This window comes from Boleophthalmus pectinirostris, unplaced genomic scaffold (genome assembly GCF_026225935.1).
Source record: "Boleophthalmus pectinirostris isolate CB_2022bp ecotype Guang Dong unplaced genomic scaffold, ASM2622593v1 HiC_scaffold_18, whole genome shotgun sequence".
Lineage (NCBI taxonomy): Eukaryota > Metazoa > Chordata > Actinopteri > Gobiiformes > Gobiidae > Boleophthalmus > Boleophthalmus pectinirostris.
In genome coordinates this window covers 43,984,534-43,999,208 of record NW_026571133.1, presented here as the reverse complement: position 1 = coordinate 43,999,208, position 14,675 = coordinate 43,984,534, and the positions used below count along the sequence as shown (strand labels likewise).

Sequence of the window (14,675 nt, the reverse complement as noted above, 5' to 3'; positions counted from 1 at the left end):
CTTCTGCTTTTAGAGCTGCAAAATTTCATCTTGAAAATAAGCGATTACTTAAGATTTTTCAATGGCAGATTACTCAAACGTGCAGGGATCACTCCAAATACAGCTTTTGAGGAAATGGGGAGAGGAAACATGATTAAAAGCTCTGAAAAGGAATAGGTCTGTTTTAAAAATGCTTTGCTAATTACATCCATTGAAACTGTGAATTGGAATGGACTGTGATGGATCTTGCACCTTTAACTGAAGAAAGAGCAGAGGAGAGCTAAGGCACCAGACCATCTTTATTCCACCTTCTGCACGTTGTCCTGTAGAGCACAGCACAGAGGCTGCACTCCACTCACAGATACATTTTCAACAGCCTGTACATAACAGAGGGCTTCTGACAGAATACTTGTACTCCGAATACACTTGAAGTAACAGTACTCTTACTTGTATAAACATTTTGGTTACTCTTCCCACTGTGATAGGTCTACAAGTGACAAAAGCTTAAAAAGAACTCTGTGTACGATTTTTGGATTTTAAATTCCATGATTTAAGAAGATCTGTGTCCCCAGATTTGAGGTAAACACGTGCAAATTCAATATAACTTTTATGAAAAGAATAAATAGGCATTACATTTAATTAGAAAAACAGTGGACATGGTAGTTAATGTTATAATAGGGTATTTTTTGTTCTCAAAGCAAAGTATCCAACTAGAAAAAGTCACTCCCTAAACCCCAGCACCTGCACCAGTCATGAGTCAGTGCTAGTGCAGCCTCTGCAGCTCAGGGAGGGAGTTCTGGAGGTTCTGAGTTTCACATGAGGCTTCGTCTTATGGACAGGACTGGACTGAGACAAACTTGGATGTGTCTCTGTCTGCAGGTGAAGGCTCTGGAGACACAGGCTCACATGTGATGATATTTAAAAAAGTCAGACTCTGAGTCCAGGTTACATACAGTTCTTTATGTTGACATAAACTATTTAACCGTCAGGGTTCCCACTCTTTTTCACTAAATTTCAAATTTTTGACATGACTTTTACATGACCTACAGTGAATTTTCCATAACTTTATGGCACCCACATGTGTAGAATTGATCAGACTTTTAGGGCTAAATATGAAATGTAAACTCTTTCCTTGTTAACATTATGGTTTGGGATTATAGTTTTTGAACATTCTAAATCCTGTCAGTGCATTTATTCTCATCTCTTTTAAACAAAAGGCTCATGGGAACTTAACAGAACAATAGTTGTGTGAAAGAGACACTAAAATTCCATGACTTTTCCAAAACTTTCATTGACTTTACAACATTCCATGACTTTTCCAGGCCAAGAAAATGACATTTTCAATTTCCATGACTTTTCCAGGATTTCCATGACTGTGGGAACCCGAACCGTAGACTGTATAAAGTGGACTAAGGGAAAATGATGACACCCATATCGGTCCAGTCAAATGAAGCTCATCGAGGCTGTCAATCAAACCTATTGCTAACGCTAGTAGAATGACCTTGGTAAAAGAAACCACCTCATTGGTCTGTTATTAATATCTTAATCTCGATTTAGGGACAAAATTGTGAAATAAAAACCCCAGAATCAGGAAAAGCAAGTTAATACAAACATTTTAAGACCAAAATGACGAGGCTGACAGCAGCAGTTACGAGAGAGAGGGACGAAGGTTTTTCCATTAGTGATACGAGAGTCGATGGAGCCAAAAGTGCATCCATGCTCACTTTGTGTTAGGAATGTGGCGGCCAGTGGGTTAGCTATGTCCATTTATACAGTCTATGGTTTGAACATTTCAGCTTCATCTGTACACTCTCATCTTTGGAAATAACACATGACCAGGTACTTTTGACTCTCATATCTTCCACTGTGGGTACGTCCCAGCCCAGTGCACACACGAGGGCGCTGCTCAAGGCATCTTTAAAAAACAAAGAAAACTGAAAACATGGCACATAAACACACACACTTCATATTTAAACATGAGCTGTTCTCATTCAGGTTCTCGAGGCGGGACAGAATCAGTAAATGAAATATTACAAGTAACTTTTATAACAGTGGGATCTATACAACTTTAAAGACACACTGTAACTTTTCTATGGTCATATGAATGGCATTAAACTTAAATTTACAGGTCTGGTCTGTGAAGAGAAGAGCCTGTTCATGTTTTTCAAAGCATTTTTTTTAGCAATAAAAATACCTAAATATAAATATATACTAGATAAGTAAGGTAACAGGTAAGGTGAATGCATTAATATCTCCAGGGAGACAACCTAAAAAGTAACATTATTGCACCTTCATCATGCATCTTTCCTGAGACTGGAGTGCATGTAGTCGTCGCCATTTTCCAACATCAGCAGAAGGACCAGTCTAAAGTCTGACAAATATTACATTTTGCACCAACAATAGCGCGAGCTTGTTATGATTAAAGTGAATTTCTGTAGAATTCCCTGAGGATCTTGCAAACCCCCTCATCTCAACCAAACAGTTTAGATTAACATTTCAGACAGAGCAATGAAGTATCTATAGAAACAAGCAGGTAACGAATCTTCCACCAGAAAAGTTATACATTGCACCTTTAAATCACACTATTCATCAAAAACGACAGGTGGGTTGACTTCTGGGCTGGAAAATTGCGGAGCCCAGTGAGGTTTTTTGGAGCCTAACCCACCAGCGCCTGTACAGCACGGCCCTGCAAACTCCTCATCACATCACTCCTGCACGTCACACGAGCAAGCGGCGCCTTTTTTTTTTTCTGTCTTCAATTGTTCCGCAAATGTCTGTCGTGACCTTCTGCCTTTCAGGAGCTGTTTTCAAGCCGGACAGAGCAGAGCTGTGAGAGCTCAGAGTGACACACATATCAGCCCAGAGCAAGCTTGATTAGTGGGCGTGTACCAGTGGAGGTGAAAAGGGGGGTAGATCGGAGCAAGGACGTCTTAAAAAAAATAAAGATAACTCAAACATGCATGAATCTTTCCAAATACAATGATTGAAACATAATGAAGAGTAGATTTAGCACAATATGTCTCCTTTAAAAGCAACTAAAGGGACCTAACTAAGAGTATGACACAGGCTGACCAACAGGGGAAGAGTGGGAGATATGTCGGGAAATAAATAATATAGTTTTGAAGAGACACAAAATGAGAATAGATGTAGTAAGGCTGCTAAAAGAATAAAACTAAAAAGTCAAACTAAACTATCAGGGTTTCAAATAAGGACCTAGATAAACATTTCTGCACTTTTGAGGTTCATTTCACAGTCCCTTTGCCTTTTTTACATTTACAGGCATGTCTTAACACATTTTCAATGGATTTACAAAATATTAGGGATACTAATAAAACAAATTTAGATAATACTCGCCCAGCCCTTATGTCTCCACAGGTGAACATTGGCACAGGGCAAAAACATGACACTTGGTACCACTTCTACAACAGCGGCACATAAACCAGTTCAATATCCTTATTCAAAAAAAAAAAAAAAACATTAAATAAAATCAGTTGGTAGAAGCTTAAGAGTCTGACAGAGTGGCTGCAGTGGCCAGTGTCGCTCACACAGGGGCGCCGTAGTGTGAACAGTAGTGGGGGGAGAGACAGGTCCACAAACCTCCTGGCTCCTGAACGCTGCTGCGCACACTGCTACACCATCGAACTGCTCTCCGCCATCCCATCCACGTACTGAAATGACACAGACAGTTTCAGGCCCAAAGACACACCTAGAAACCCAACACAGTGGACAAAGCATCATGGGAAAATGTATAGAACCAGAAATAGGGCTGTGAAGCGATGGTGTCACTTCCGGGTCCAACCAGAATCTTCACTGCTGATTTCTGTACGGACGCACAGACACCACTTCTTTGAAAACCCATACGAGTATGAGTATAATCATTTCTGTACTTGCCAATACTGAGTACTGATACCGACACTTAAATGGAAGTGCAGATTTTATTTTTACTTTCTGATCATTAGAAAATGTGATGCTCTAGAACAGGGGTGTTCACACTTTTTCAGCATGTGAGCTACTTACAAAATGACCAAGTCATAAAGATCTACCTAATACAAAGCCAAGCAAACTGCACTGAAACACTCTGTGCCCCTTTTTTGGACCCTCACCCACAGTTTGAGAACCTCTTCTTTAAGAGAACTTCCTCTGGCACTTTACACAAAACTGTGAAAAAAGTGAAGGAAGATTTTTAAACCTGTTTTTTAAAGTTCCAAACTGGAGTTGCATTCTTTTCTGGTTTTGCAGTGATATTTACCAGCCTCTGCACGTTTACCAAACCAAACGCACATCGTGACAAACACAGATGCATTTGTGCACTTTTGTTAGACAAACTTCAGCCAAATGTGGCAGTAGGTCTGTTCTGTAGATCTACTCTATGCTGTAGACCTGCTTTGTGCCAACACTGGAACACAAATTTAGACTGGTTTTTGCTTCACGTTTGGTCTTGTTCTTCTAATCAGCCGCACTGTGGGAGGGGCTTGTGTTGGCTGTACGCAGGAAGGAGCGAGAGTGTGAAAAGGCGAGGGGCGGCGTGCTGACGTGAGGCAGATGGACAGGTAGGATGTTTAGGAAGTTGAACCTGCCCTGTGATGCACGCTGGTACACGAGGGCACACGCTGTTGCAGACGAGCCGTGCATAGGGAGCGTGTGTGTTTGTAATGCGCCGTAGAGTCTCCGCGGGTTTCAAATGAGCGCACAGGCTGCACTGAGACGCCCCACACGCTCCTGCACCCGCTACAAGTTTATTACCAACAGCAGCGGCCGTAATGAAATACGATCGCACTTGTTGAGTGTCAGACCTTGAGTGAGAGACAAGACCGAGTCCAAACGCGAGTCTGAGACGAGACACGGTGATCTACCCACACGACCTTGGCGATCAACTGGTAGATCGTGATCGACATATTGAGCACCCCTGCTCTAGAACATCTATAAGATGCTGAAACCCAATTTGATTGATGAGTGAAAGTGGCTGGTCATCCAGTGCAATGCAGTGGATAAGTGCTTCAGTTGTTTTTGTTGATGGAGTGCTATCTTTGGACATTTTCTCTCGCTTCTTGAAAACTTGGGTGAAAGTTGGCTGTTGACGGCTTGTGCTGCTTTGGTGAACTCGTTGTACACTCACTGTGTTGTGTCTTCAAATTAGGGATGGGCATTCGATGAAATTTTCTTAATCGATCGTCGGAAGAATTAACAATTGATTATCGATTAATCATTAACATTAACATTTTATATTAAAATGATCATCATTATTATTACTATCTGCACTACTAATCTGCATAAATAAATTCAACTTTACGACATATAAACTGTAACGACTCTAGAGTCACATCAATCCGTTTGACATTATAATATGTTTAATTCAGTTTTGCGCAACTCTCACAGAAACAAAACTTAAAACCGCATCGCTAATTTGCATAAACTAAGCGAAGATAAAACTACAGCTCTTGTGTCGCTGATGCGGTCAATTCCTGTCGGATTAAAAGACATGACTCAGGTGAATACAGGTTAGTGTGACCAGATTTCTCGTTTGTCAAAACCAGGACAGCGTACGGGGGGAGGGAGGTGGGGACTCGTCATCGACACTGTGCGACTCTCACCTGGCAAAACTTTTTTCCCCTAGACACCGAAACATATGTGCTGCTTTATACACTGTGCACATGGACTCACACCGAACGCAATGGAAAGCGTGGAATTTCTTGTACAAGTCATCGTAATATACGCATTTGTGCTTCGGTACGTTGGAGACTGACAGACTGTTTGTGTCTCGCTCCTTCTGAGTGCAGAGAGACACATGTACAGACCTGTTTGGTCACACTACACACAGCAACCTACATTCAGTTTGTCGATTAAAATGAACGTAATCGATGAAATTCTTAATGATCAATTATCGATTAATCATGCCCATCCCTACTTCAAATGTTTGATTAAATTGCTTGTATTAAATGAGGTGTTTTCCCTTCCACCTCTCGAAACACTGGCACTACATCATTTGCAATCTGCCTCACTCCTGTTGTCCTCCCCAATACTAAAACTTCCAAAACTGCTTACGATGACTTGATTGAGCTTTATCTGTGCTTATGACCAGCCGTGTCTTTTGGCTCTTTGTCTCTGCCTCGACACTGAAGTTGAACAACAAACGGCCTCTTAAACGTGACCAGTGATGTTGTGTGGTGTCGTATAACAGTGGTATCAGAGCGTGGTATCGACAAATGTTTAACGAGTACGAGTATATTAAGGAAGTATCGGGCTGACAACCCATACCAGTATCGGTATCGGTGCGTCAAATGTTTAATATTTAATCACAATGAAAAAGCATCAAATATGTGAATAATGCAGTAATAATCTATGATAAAATAGGATTATCAGTGTGTACATCTCACTAATTGATGTGGTCGGTGAAGAAGAAAAAAAGAAAAAAGGAAATTGTAAACTGCGCATTGCTTTCAATCAGCTGATACGCCTTGGACCAGGAAGTGACATCACACTAAATAACTCTTTAGAAACACACATATAAAAAGTACTTGAGACAGATTTCCTTATTGATTCCATTGTACTTTACCATGAAATACACAAAAGGTCAAATGTTGAACCTGATCATTTCTATTAGTGACAAGACCCAAGAACTCATTGTATTACAGCACAAATCTGCAATGTAACAATATTCATTTTCGCTGGATGCTGGACTTTTCCATAATAGTTTTTAAATGGACTTGATCTCGATTACATTTTAAGAGTAACTATTGTTAATTTAAGATGAAAATGGCATTGTGTGTTTGTCGGCGTTACCAAAATCAGTATGATCAAATGTTTTCCTTCATGTCAAAATTGTGTTTGACATTTTAGTTTTGGGACAACAGTAATAAGGACATTATTAAAGTGCACATTCCCCTTCACCTTGTCCTGTGAGTGTCCATGTATGCACATGTGCACGTTACACAGCACCTCCTCTGCTCTCTGCTCACGACAGTTCTACACTAAACTATCAAGTACTATCAAGTGTTATACATGGAAATATGAGCACAGGTCCACATAATGAGCTCGAAATGAAGACATGCAGGACTGAGGATGGACAGAGCACAAGACAGACACAGAGGGGACTAAAGCAGCGTTTCTCACAGAGGAGACAGTGGTGACACAGAGCCTGCTCTTCTGATCACTGTCACAAGGTTTTATTCAAATAAAATGGTCAAAAATCTTAGGGATGTAACAATATTAACCAAAATATTGTGATTAGGGCTGGGTGTCATTAAGAGGTTGCCGACAGGATACATACCTCGATACAGAGGCCATGATACAATACATATCTCGATACAGTGTACTTTTGATTCGATATGATATATTTCAAATCGATTCGATACGCTTCAATAAAACTAAATGCTAAATCACGGCTGTGATACTAAAAGTCTTTGTTAAACCACGTCTTGTGCAAAGTTCATATGAAACACAAACATTTTAATCATCAAAACAGCACAAATGTCAAATGTGACGCATAACCAAGTTTTCTTCCTCTGACCAAGCAACAAAAGTGCAGCTTTGTAACAAAATAATTGAATAAAATATACCAAAAAATAATTTTGGCAATATATCGATACAGCACCCCACGATATCGATACTGTATCATCACACTAAGTGATACAATATATTGATATTTTTGTACACTCATAAATGTGATATCCTGTCATCAAAGGTCGAACTAAAATATTGTGGGTTGTCAATATAACAAAATCAAATCATGAGATCCTTTGCTTAAAAAACAGAAAACTACATAGACCATGATCCTTTGCTCTATTTCAGTGCAGAAGAAAAAACATACTACTTTAGATTACGACACACCACTTTCTGAAGGCATTTTAAAAAGGGAAAAACGAAAACATTCTGCAATTCAAAATATCAGAATAAATATGGTAAAGTGAGATGCATATAGTGATAATTTCATACAGAGATTTGGATTTGGTTACATCCCCAGAACACATGTCAGTGCTAAGGATCTGGACAGTGTTTCTGACTTGTGGATGGTAGTCGAAACACCCCCTTTTCAAAAACTGTTCAGATGAATACCTGACCTATTCCAAGTAAAGACTGCCGTGCCACCACTTTGTGAGCACAAAACTGTGGAGAACACTGACACAATGCTATGAGCTCATATGGAGTGGTGGACAGCATAACACTTTTTCCATCACTCTTAATGGTCCTATATTCTGCCAATGTGACTTTTTGGAACACTGTTAAACTGCTGTGTCCTCCTCAATCTCTCCCACTTGATTATGTCACCAGGAGGAAGTCCTGAAGTTCTCCTCCATCACGATGGATATCCAGCGCATTAGCCCCTTGTGCCCCTTGCTGGCCTTTTATACATACTTTATGGAGGAGGTACTTTTACATGTTTACAATGCATATATTATTCATTATCATTTACATTTCTATGATTATATTTCATATTTTACCAAGTTGTTCAAACTGTGTAACAGTTATGTGGAGTTCTATAAGACGAAAGCCATCCCCAGGTAGTTTTGAAAAGCCAGACTGTGCAGAATATAGGAGCTGTAGAGCAGACAGCAGAGTAGACTGAGGAGCTGTGTGCATGGCTCTCGTGTCAAACATGTGAAACAAGTGTGTAGCATAAGGCATGTGAACAAAGTAAGCCATCATAGTTTTAATCTATACTGTCAGCATGATCACATTTCAAACTAAAATACTACAATTTTAATTTTAATACTAAGGAATAAACTTGCTGGTGAGAAGATAGTAAGAAACTTTTTCTCGAGACAGTAGAATGTGATTTCAACATTAAATCATAGTACGTTCTTTCCTAGTCCCATGTGTCTTATATGTGTGTAATCCCTCAGTGGTCCAGGTAGGTTCCATAGTGCTCCATGGGTGTATACTAGTCTAGTCTACAGTCTAGGACAGTTCTGAAGACGGCTAGCAGCTAGCAGGTGAAACATGTCAACAAGGTAAACACACCTCCTACTGTACCCAAGAGGTGCATGTACATAAGAAGATGTGCGTGTAAATGTGTGTAAAATCCCTCAATTGGGCAGGTAGAATCCAAGGCAAAGGAGCATTCTGACCAGAACTGAAGAAGCAGCTTGGATGAGCTCTGAAATGTTTTCGACCAAAATAAACTTTGTCCAGTTGACAAATTGAATTTTTCCTTTGCCATAAGAAGACAAAATTAACTTGTTTGGATTAGTCTATGTGGCCTTTTACAAGGCTTGTACTGAAAATGGTATACTAATCAATACTAAAACTAGTATCAAAACTAGATATTCATCTGAGCAAGTATCAGTCAATGGGACTTTTTTAGTAAAAAGTCCCATTGACAGGACAGAGATTACACACATGTAAGACACATGGGAATAGAACATACTTCAATTTAATGCTGAAAATCACATTCTAGTGTGTGTTTTTATTATTCCTTCCAAAACCAAATTTGAAATGATAGTATTGTGACAACATTAGTTTAATGCATAAGAGTGGTTAACGATGGGTGCTCTGGTGGACACAGGTTTGACACAACAGGCCCGTCTCTGTGTGAGGAGTGGAGGGGGTGAAGGGGGTGGAGGGGGTGAAGGGGGTGAAGGGGGTACAGACGGAGCAGATAGTCACCAGGTGAAGGAGGCAGCGGCTGTGGTCACGCCCCTGTGCTCTGAATCATAAAGAACACACAGACATAGCTGTCAATCATCACAGGTCACACTCACTCACAGCTGAAGGGGGCACCCGCTCTGTTAGACATGCTTTAGGCTGGCTCCCATTCCTAAATGTGATGATGGCACTATTTCAGTCACAGGTCACTGTAACTCTATGTCAGTTTACATTTTTGAAAGAAAAAGTGAAAACAGTAACAGAATTCTGTTTTATTTCATTAGAATAGAAATTAAAGATTGACTTGTGTGGAGTAGTAACTGCTAACACATAACATACCATCTCACTTTTTATTGTTTTGAAAATGCTATATTCACCGAAAACATATTACAATGTTTCATAAATTTCACTTTCACCTGATGCACTCCCCTTTCAGCACTATCACAGCACACTCAGCATGTATCCCACTAACGAAACTACGGCACATTGCATCAGGTTTGTCAAGTTGTAGTGTACAGCTTTGTATTGTCGCGTGGGAGCATGGGTGACGTAGGCTTGTGGACTGAGCATTGCACAGAACTGCTAACTAGGGCTGTGCCAAAAATCGTAAGATTGATAGATTGCAATCTCAGCTTGGTTGATTTCGAAGATAAGGTCATTGACAGGTCTACTGCCAGTCACATGACAGTAAGAGCACATGGTGCTGATGACGAATTAAGCTCTTGTTTAGGAAAAAGCAGCCTGAGCCACAGTGTGTCTCTTTATGTCTCTTCAAGTGTTCACAAGTTTTTAGGTAACTCTGGACAATTTGACTAAAAGTCCAGTTTCTCCTCTTGCTCTCCTCTGGTGCTTCTCATCTTTATAATTCAAATTACTGAAAGTAAATGACAATTTTCTCACCTTTTACGACTGAAACTTAAGTCCTGCTTTAGCACACAGACATCGCACATGTTTCTGTTGATAGAGGTAGTACACGCGTGCTTGTGTATCTGCCACTAACAGTAACCTGCACATGCATTTAGGTTTAATATATTGTACAAACTCATTACAAACTTCACATGTGGATTTCTCCAGAGTTATTGGCCCTATCAACACAAAATAAAAACTGCAGTGATCCTTACACACCATTCTTTATGTCTGTCTATGAAGATTGAATTGAAAATCGAAATCAAGCAATATGGGGGGAAGAAATGTGATTCTTTATTGTCCCATATTGCCCAGACTTACTGCTAACCATAAGGAGTTGGGCCCAGGAGAGGCACAAAGGAGGACACAAAGGGGAGCATGGGGGCAGTGGGGCACTCACCGAGCTGATGAAGGGCAGGTTGAGTAGGGCCCCCAGCACAGGGATCCTCCTGATGAAGCCCACCACCACCGGAAAGAAGCCCCTGGAGACAGCACACATACACTCAGCACCGGGACAACAGTATGGCTGCACTATATGACAACACAGTGGCCTCTAGTGGTGGCTCTGGTTACTTCAGGACTTCTACTAAATTTGGACCTTATCAACTTCAAGTGGCTGGATGTTGTCTTGCCCAAGTTCCAGTGTTAGGTGTAACTGAAATACAAACACTTACTTACTCTAACTGGATAGTAATATTAAGTACACTAGTAGTGTAACGCATTACTGTGAAAATACTTGTAATTAAAAGACATCACTGACAAAATACCCACATTACACATTACCCACATACATGACTTCTGCTTCAGAGAAGCAGACAGAAGCAGTGCCATAATATTACACATTTCTATAGTTGGTGTGATGACATTTGAGACAATTTAAACAACTCATTTCTTCTTTACCTGTATTTAAATATAAAAAACTAAATAAAAGCACATGTTTGATTCATTTATACAGTTGTATAGAACAGTAATCTCAAAGTAATGTACTTTTTTGAAGTAACTAAGTAGTGTAAAAAGTTGATTAGCGACTTGCAGTAAGAGATAGACATTCTAGTAACAGATAAAGTGTAAAAACTGCAGCAGTGTGAACCTGAAGAGGAGGAAGAAGCCATAGAGCTCCAAGAGCACCCCGATGATGGGCCACCCGATGAGCACGATAAGCACCCCACCCAGGAACAAGCTACTGGCCTTCAGCTTGTGTCTCTGGAAGAAGAAGCGGAAGGTCCTCTCCAGACCGATGACAAAGGCCAGACCCACCACGAACAAAACCTGCCAAACAAGACAGCACAGGGGGCGGAGATGTTTGAAAAGACATAAGAGATGTGACGGGCTGAGGGGTTCATGTTAAAGAGGCACTGTGGAACTTTTCTGGTTTTCCCTGTTAATCTGTAGGAAAATGTTATTGATTTTCCTGTAATGTTCCCCAACACGTTAATACATACTGTATGTATCTAAAATTCTCCATGGAGATGCATATGACATACAGTACTGCGGAACATTGTTGGATCTCCATTGAGTCAACAAGTCAGCAGACCCACCACCAGAAGAGTTAAACATTGTACCATTAAATCATCAACTGTGTCAACAGTACATAAAAAATAAATAAAACCATTGTATAAAACCAGTTTTCTAGAGACAAGGGAAAGTAACATAGACAAGATGTAACTTTAATTAAGAGGCTTTTTATAAGATAATGGCCTCAAGGACAGTCTTGTTCTGCTTTTTTCCATGAAAATGTTTTTTGTTTCTTTAACAACTATTTCCATAGAATCATGCAGGTGACGTGCCACCTCCTGAAAGCTACATGATTTCACTTTAAGTTTTAGTTTAGATTTACTTGACAAGTACATTTTGTATTTCTTTGATTCATTCAAATGATGTTAGCCTAATGCCCTGCTCTGCACATGCTCTGTGTTGAGTTAAAACATAATTAATTCAACTTTAAATCTTCATTCTTATTTATTAGTCCTGCAATCACCAACTAGATCATTATTATAACTTATAACTTATTATAACTAACTAATATAATAATAACAACAATATTGATCTACAACAGCTTGTAGGGCTGTAGTCCAAATATCAGTGCAGCAATAGATTAGAAATAGATGGTAGCAGACTTCTTGGCAATATGCATATCCATATGAGATGATGTATCCTGACACTTTTAAAGAGTTCATTAGAAAATGTTGAGTTATACACATAACTATCTTCTAAAACTGCATTAAAGCGGAAACTGTGTGTGTGAAAAAGTGTTTTAACTCATGCTCTCCTCATGCTCTCTCTCTCTCTCTAATATATATATATATATATATATATATATATATATATATATATATATATATATATATATATATATATAATATATATATAAAGTAATTCAAATCAAATATAAAGGAACACAGTGGCCTGATGTTTTTTTTAGTTCCAGTAATTTAAAGTTCCTCTATTTAAATGTGTACTGACTAGTGTTAGTGTTCTGCTGTGCTGGAGGACTCACATTGCCGATGGCCAAAAGGGCTTTGTCAAAGAACAGGATCATCCCGAAGAAAAGGAAGAACACACCGAAGCCCGTCAGCCCCATGCCAATCTCTGTCCACACACACACACACACACACACAAGGTTAGATTGTTTACAATGATTTATGGTTTAATGATGGCAAATGATAATAATAATAATAATAATAATAATAATAACAATAACAATAATAATAATAATAATAATAATCATCATCATCATCATCATAATAATAATACATCTTTCTTCATAAAGCACTTTTAAAAATAACATTTACAAAGTGCTGTACAAGCAACAATGAACAATACAAAAAGCATAAAAAAGCATGCAGAAAACAGACAAAAACAGATAATGATGCAAATAATCCAATTGATTATAATAAATAAAAAGAAACTGAGTAAAAATAAATAAGGAAAAATTAAAAGTTAAAGAAAGGCCAACCGATAAAACTGAAGTGATTTAAAAGATGATACTGATGGTCTCATCTCCTCAGACAGGTTGTTCCAAAGGCGAGGCACCCGGACTGAAAAGGCTCCATCAGACTTTGTTCAGAGCCTGAATTTAGGAACAGCCACAGGGACCTGCCTGAGGATCTGCGGCTGCGGGAGGCTCATACGGGCTTAAAGTTCTGAAATGTAGCTTGGTGCAAGCCCTAAGCGAGCTTTAAAAGTGATCAGTAAAATCTTAAAATTGATTGTAAAACCCCCATGCAGCCAGTGAAGGGAAGTAAAACAGAGTCATGTGTTGATGCCTGTTAAACCCAGTGAGGAGCTGAGCTGCTGTGTTCTGAACCCGTTGGAAGTGGGAGATGGATTTGGAGTTGAGGCCGGAGAGGAGGGAGTTGCAATAGTCTAGACGGGAGAAGATGAGTTTTTCAAGATCAGGACAGGAGAGGATAGTTTTGATTTTTCTAACTGTGAGGAGGTGGAGAAAACAGGATTGGGAATTGGGAAGTTGAAGTGAGATTCAAAAATTACACAGGGGGTTGTGGCAGCAGGGGTGATGCTGGGAGCAAGAGGGCTGAGACTATTGCTGGTATGGGAGGTGGATTGGGGGGTATTGATTAAAATGATTTCAGATATTTTCTTTGTGTTTTGGACTTTTCAAGCAGCTTTTCTGTATTTTACCTAAACAAATGACAGTTTATGCCTCTTCTTACTATTGGCAGGGATCAAATGGGTCAAAAACATGGACACCTGGGACATTTCTTGTATAATAACTGGGACAAATCACTGTTGTATAAATCTGCTGGAACAGGGGACACAGGGCTCAAAACTGGGACTGTCCCGGGGGAAATAGGGACGTCTAGTCACCCTACCATGAAGACAAGCAAGCCTCCTCCAGAAAAGCTACACCGCACATTTAACGCTTTAAACCGCTGCCATCAGTTACAATGAGCTGGGACTGAACTCTGGAACATCATGGACATTTGCGACTAGAACAACTTCAAACGAGAATCTAGGCGAAAACAGTTCACAAATACACGCGATTTTTCTCGGGTCTTACTCTGAGAATCCGTCAGCGAAATCATCCTGGCGTCCGCTCTGATCCAACACTTCTAAAAGGAAATAAAAGTACAAGTTTGTGCTAAAGTGTCAGCCCCCTGTCACAGACGCCATGACAGCCACGTCTTCCGGAAACACAACGCGCCCTGACGTCATTTCCGCAATAACACAGTGACTCGTTTAAGATG

The 14,675-nt window shown here is 39.8% G+C and overlaps 1 protein-coding gene across 3 annotated transcripts; it reads right to left on the bottom strand.

Moving 5' to 3' along the window:
- Positions 1 to 260: 260 nt before the first annotated feature.
- On the bottom strand, positions 261 to 14,647 carry golt1ba (golgi transport 1Ba). 3 transcript variants are annotated; one of them, XM_055153519.1, is made up of 6 exons: positions 14,489 to 14,647; positions 12,965 to 13,056; positions 11,558 to 11,736; positions 10,868 to 10,949; positions 9,583 to 9,622; positions 261 to 3,647 (listed from the first exon to the last, which is right to left on the bottom strand). In XM_055153519.1, exons 1-5 carry the CDS (start codon positions 14,511 to 14,513, stop codon positions 9,608 to 9,610), a joined length of 393 nt encoding a protein of 130 aa, XP_055009494.1. In that variant the 5' UTR covers positions 14,514 to 14,647; the 3' UTR covers positions 261 to 3,647; positions 9,583 to 9,607. The 3 variants fall into 3 exon arrangements, with proteins under 3 accessions (XP_055009494.1, XP_055009493.1, XP_055009492.1); XM_055153518.1 differs by lacking the exon at positions 9,583 to 9,622 and having other exon boundaries at positions 261 to 1,894; positions 3,577 to 3,647; XM_055153517.1 differs by lacking the exon at positions 9,583 to 9,622.
- Positions 14,648 to 14,675: the final 28 nt, after the last annotated feature.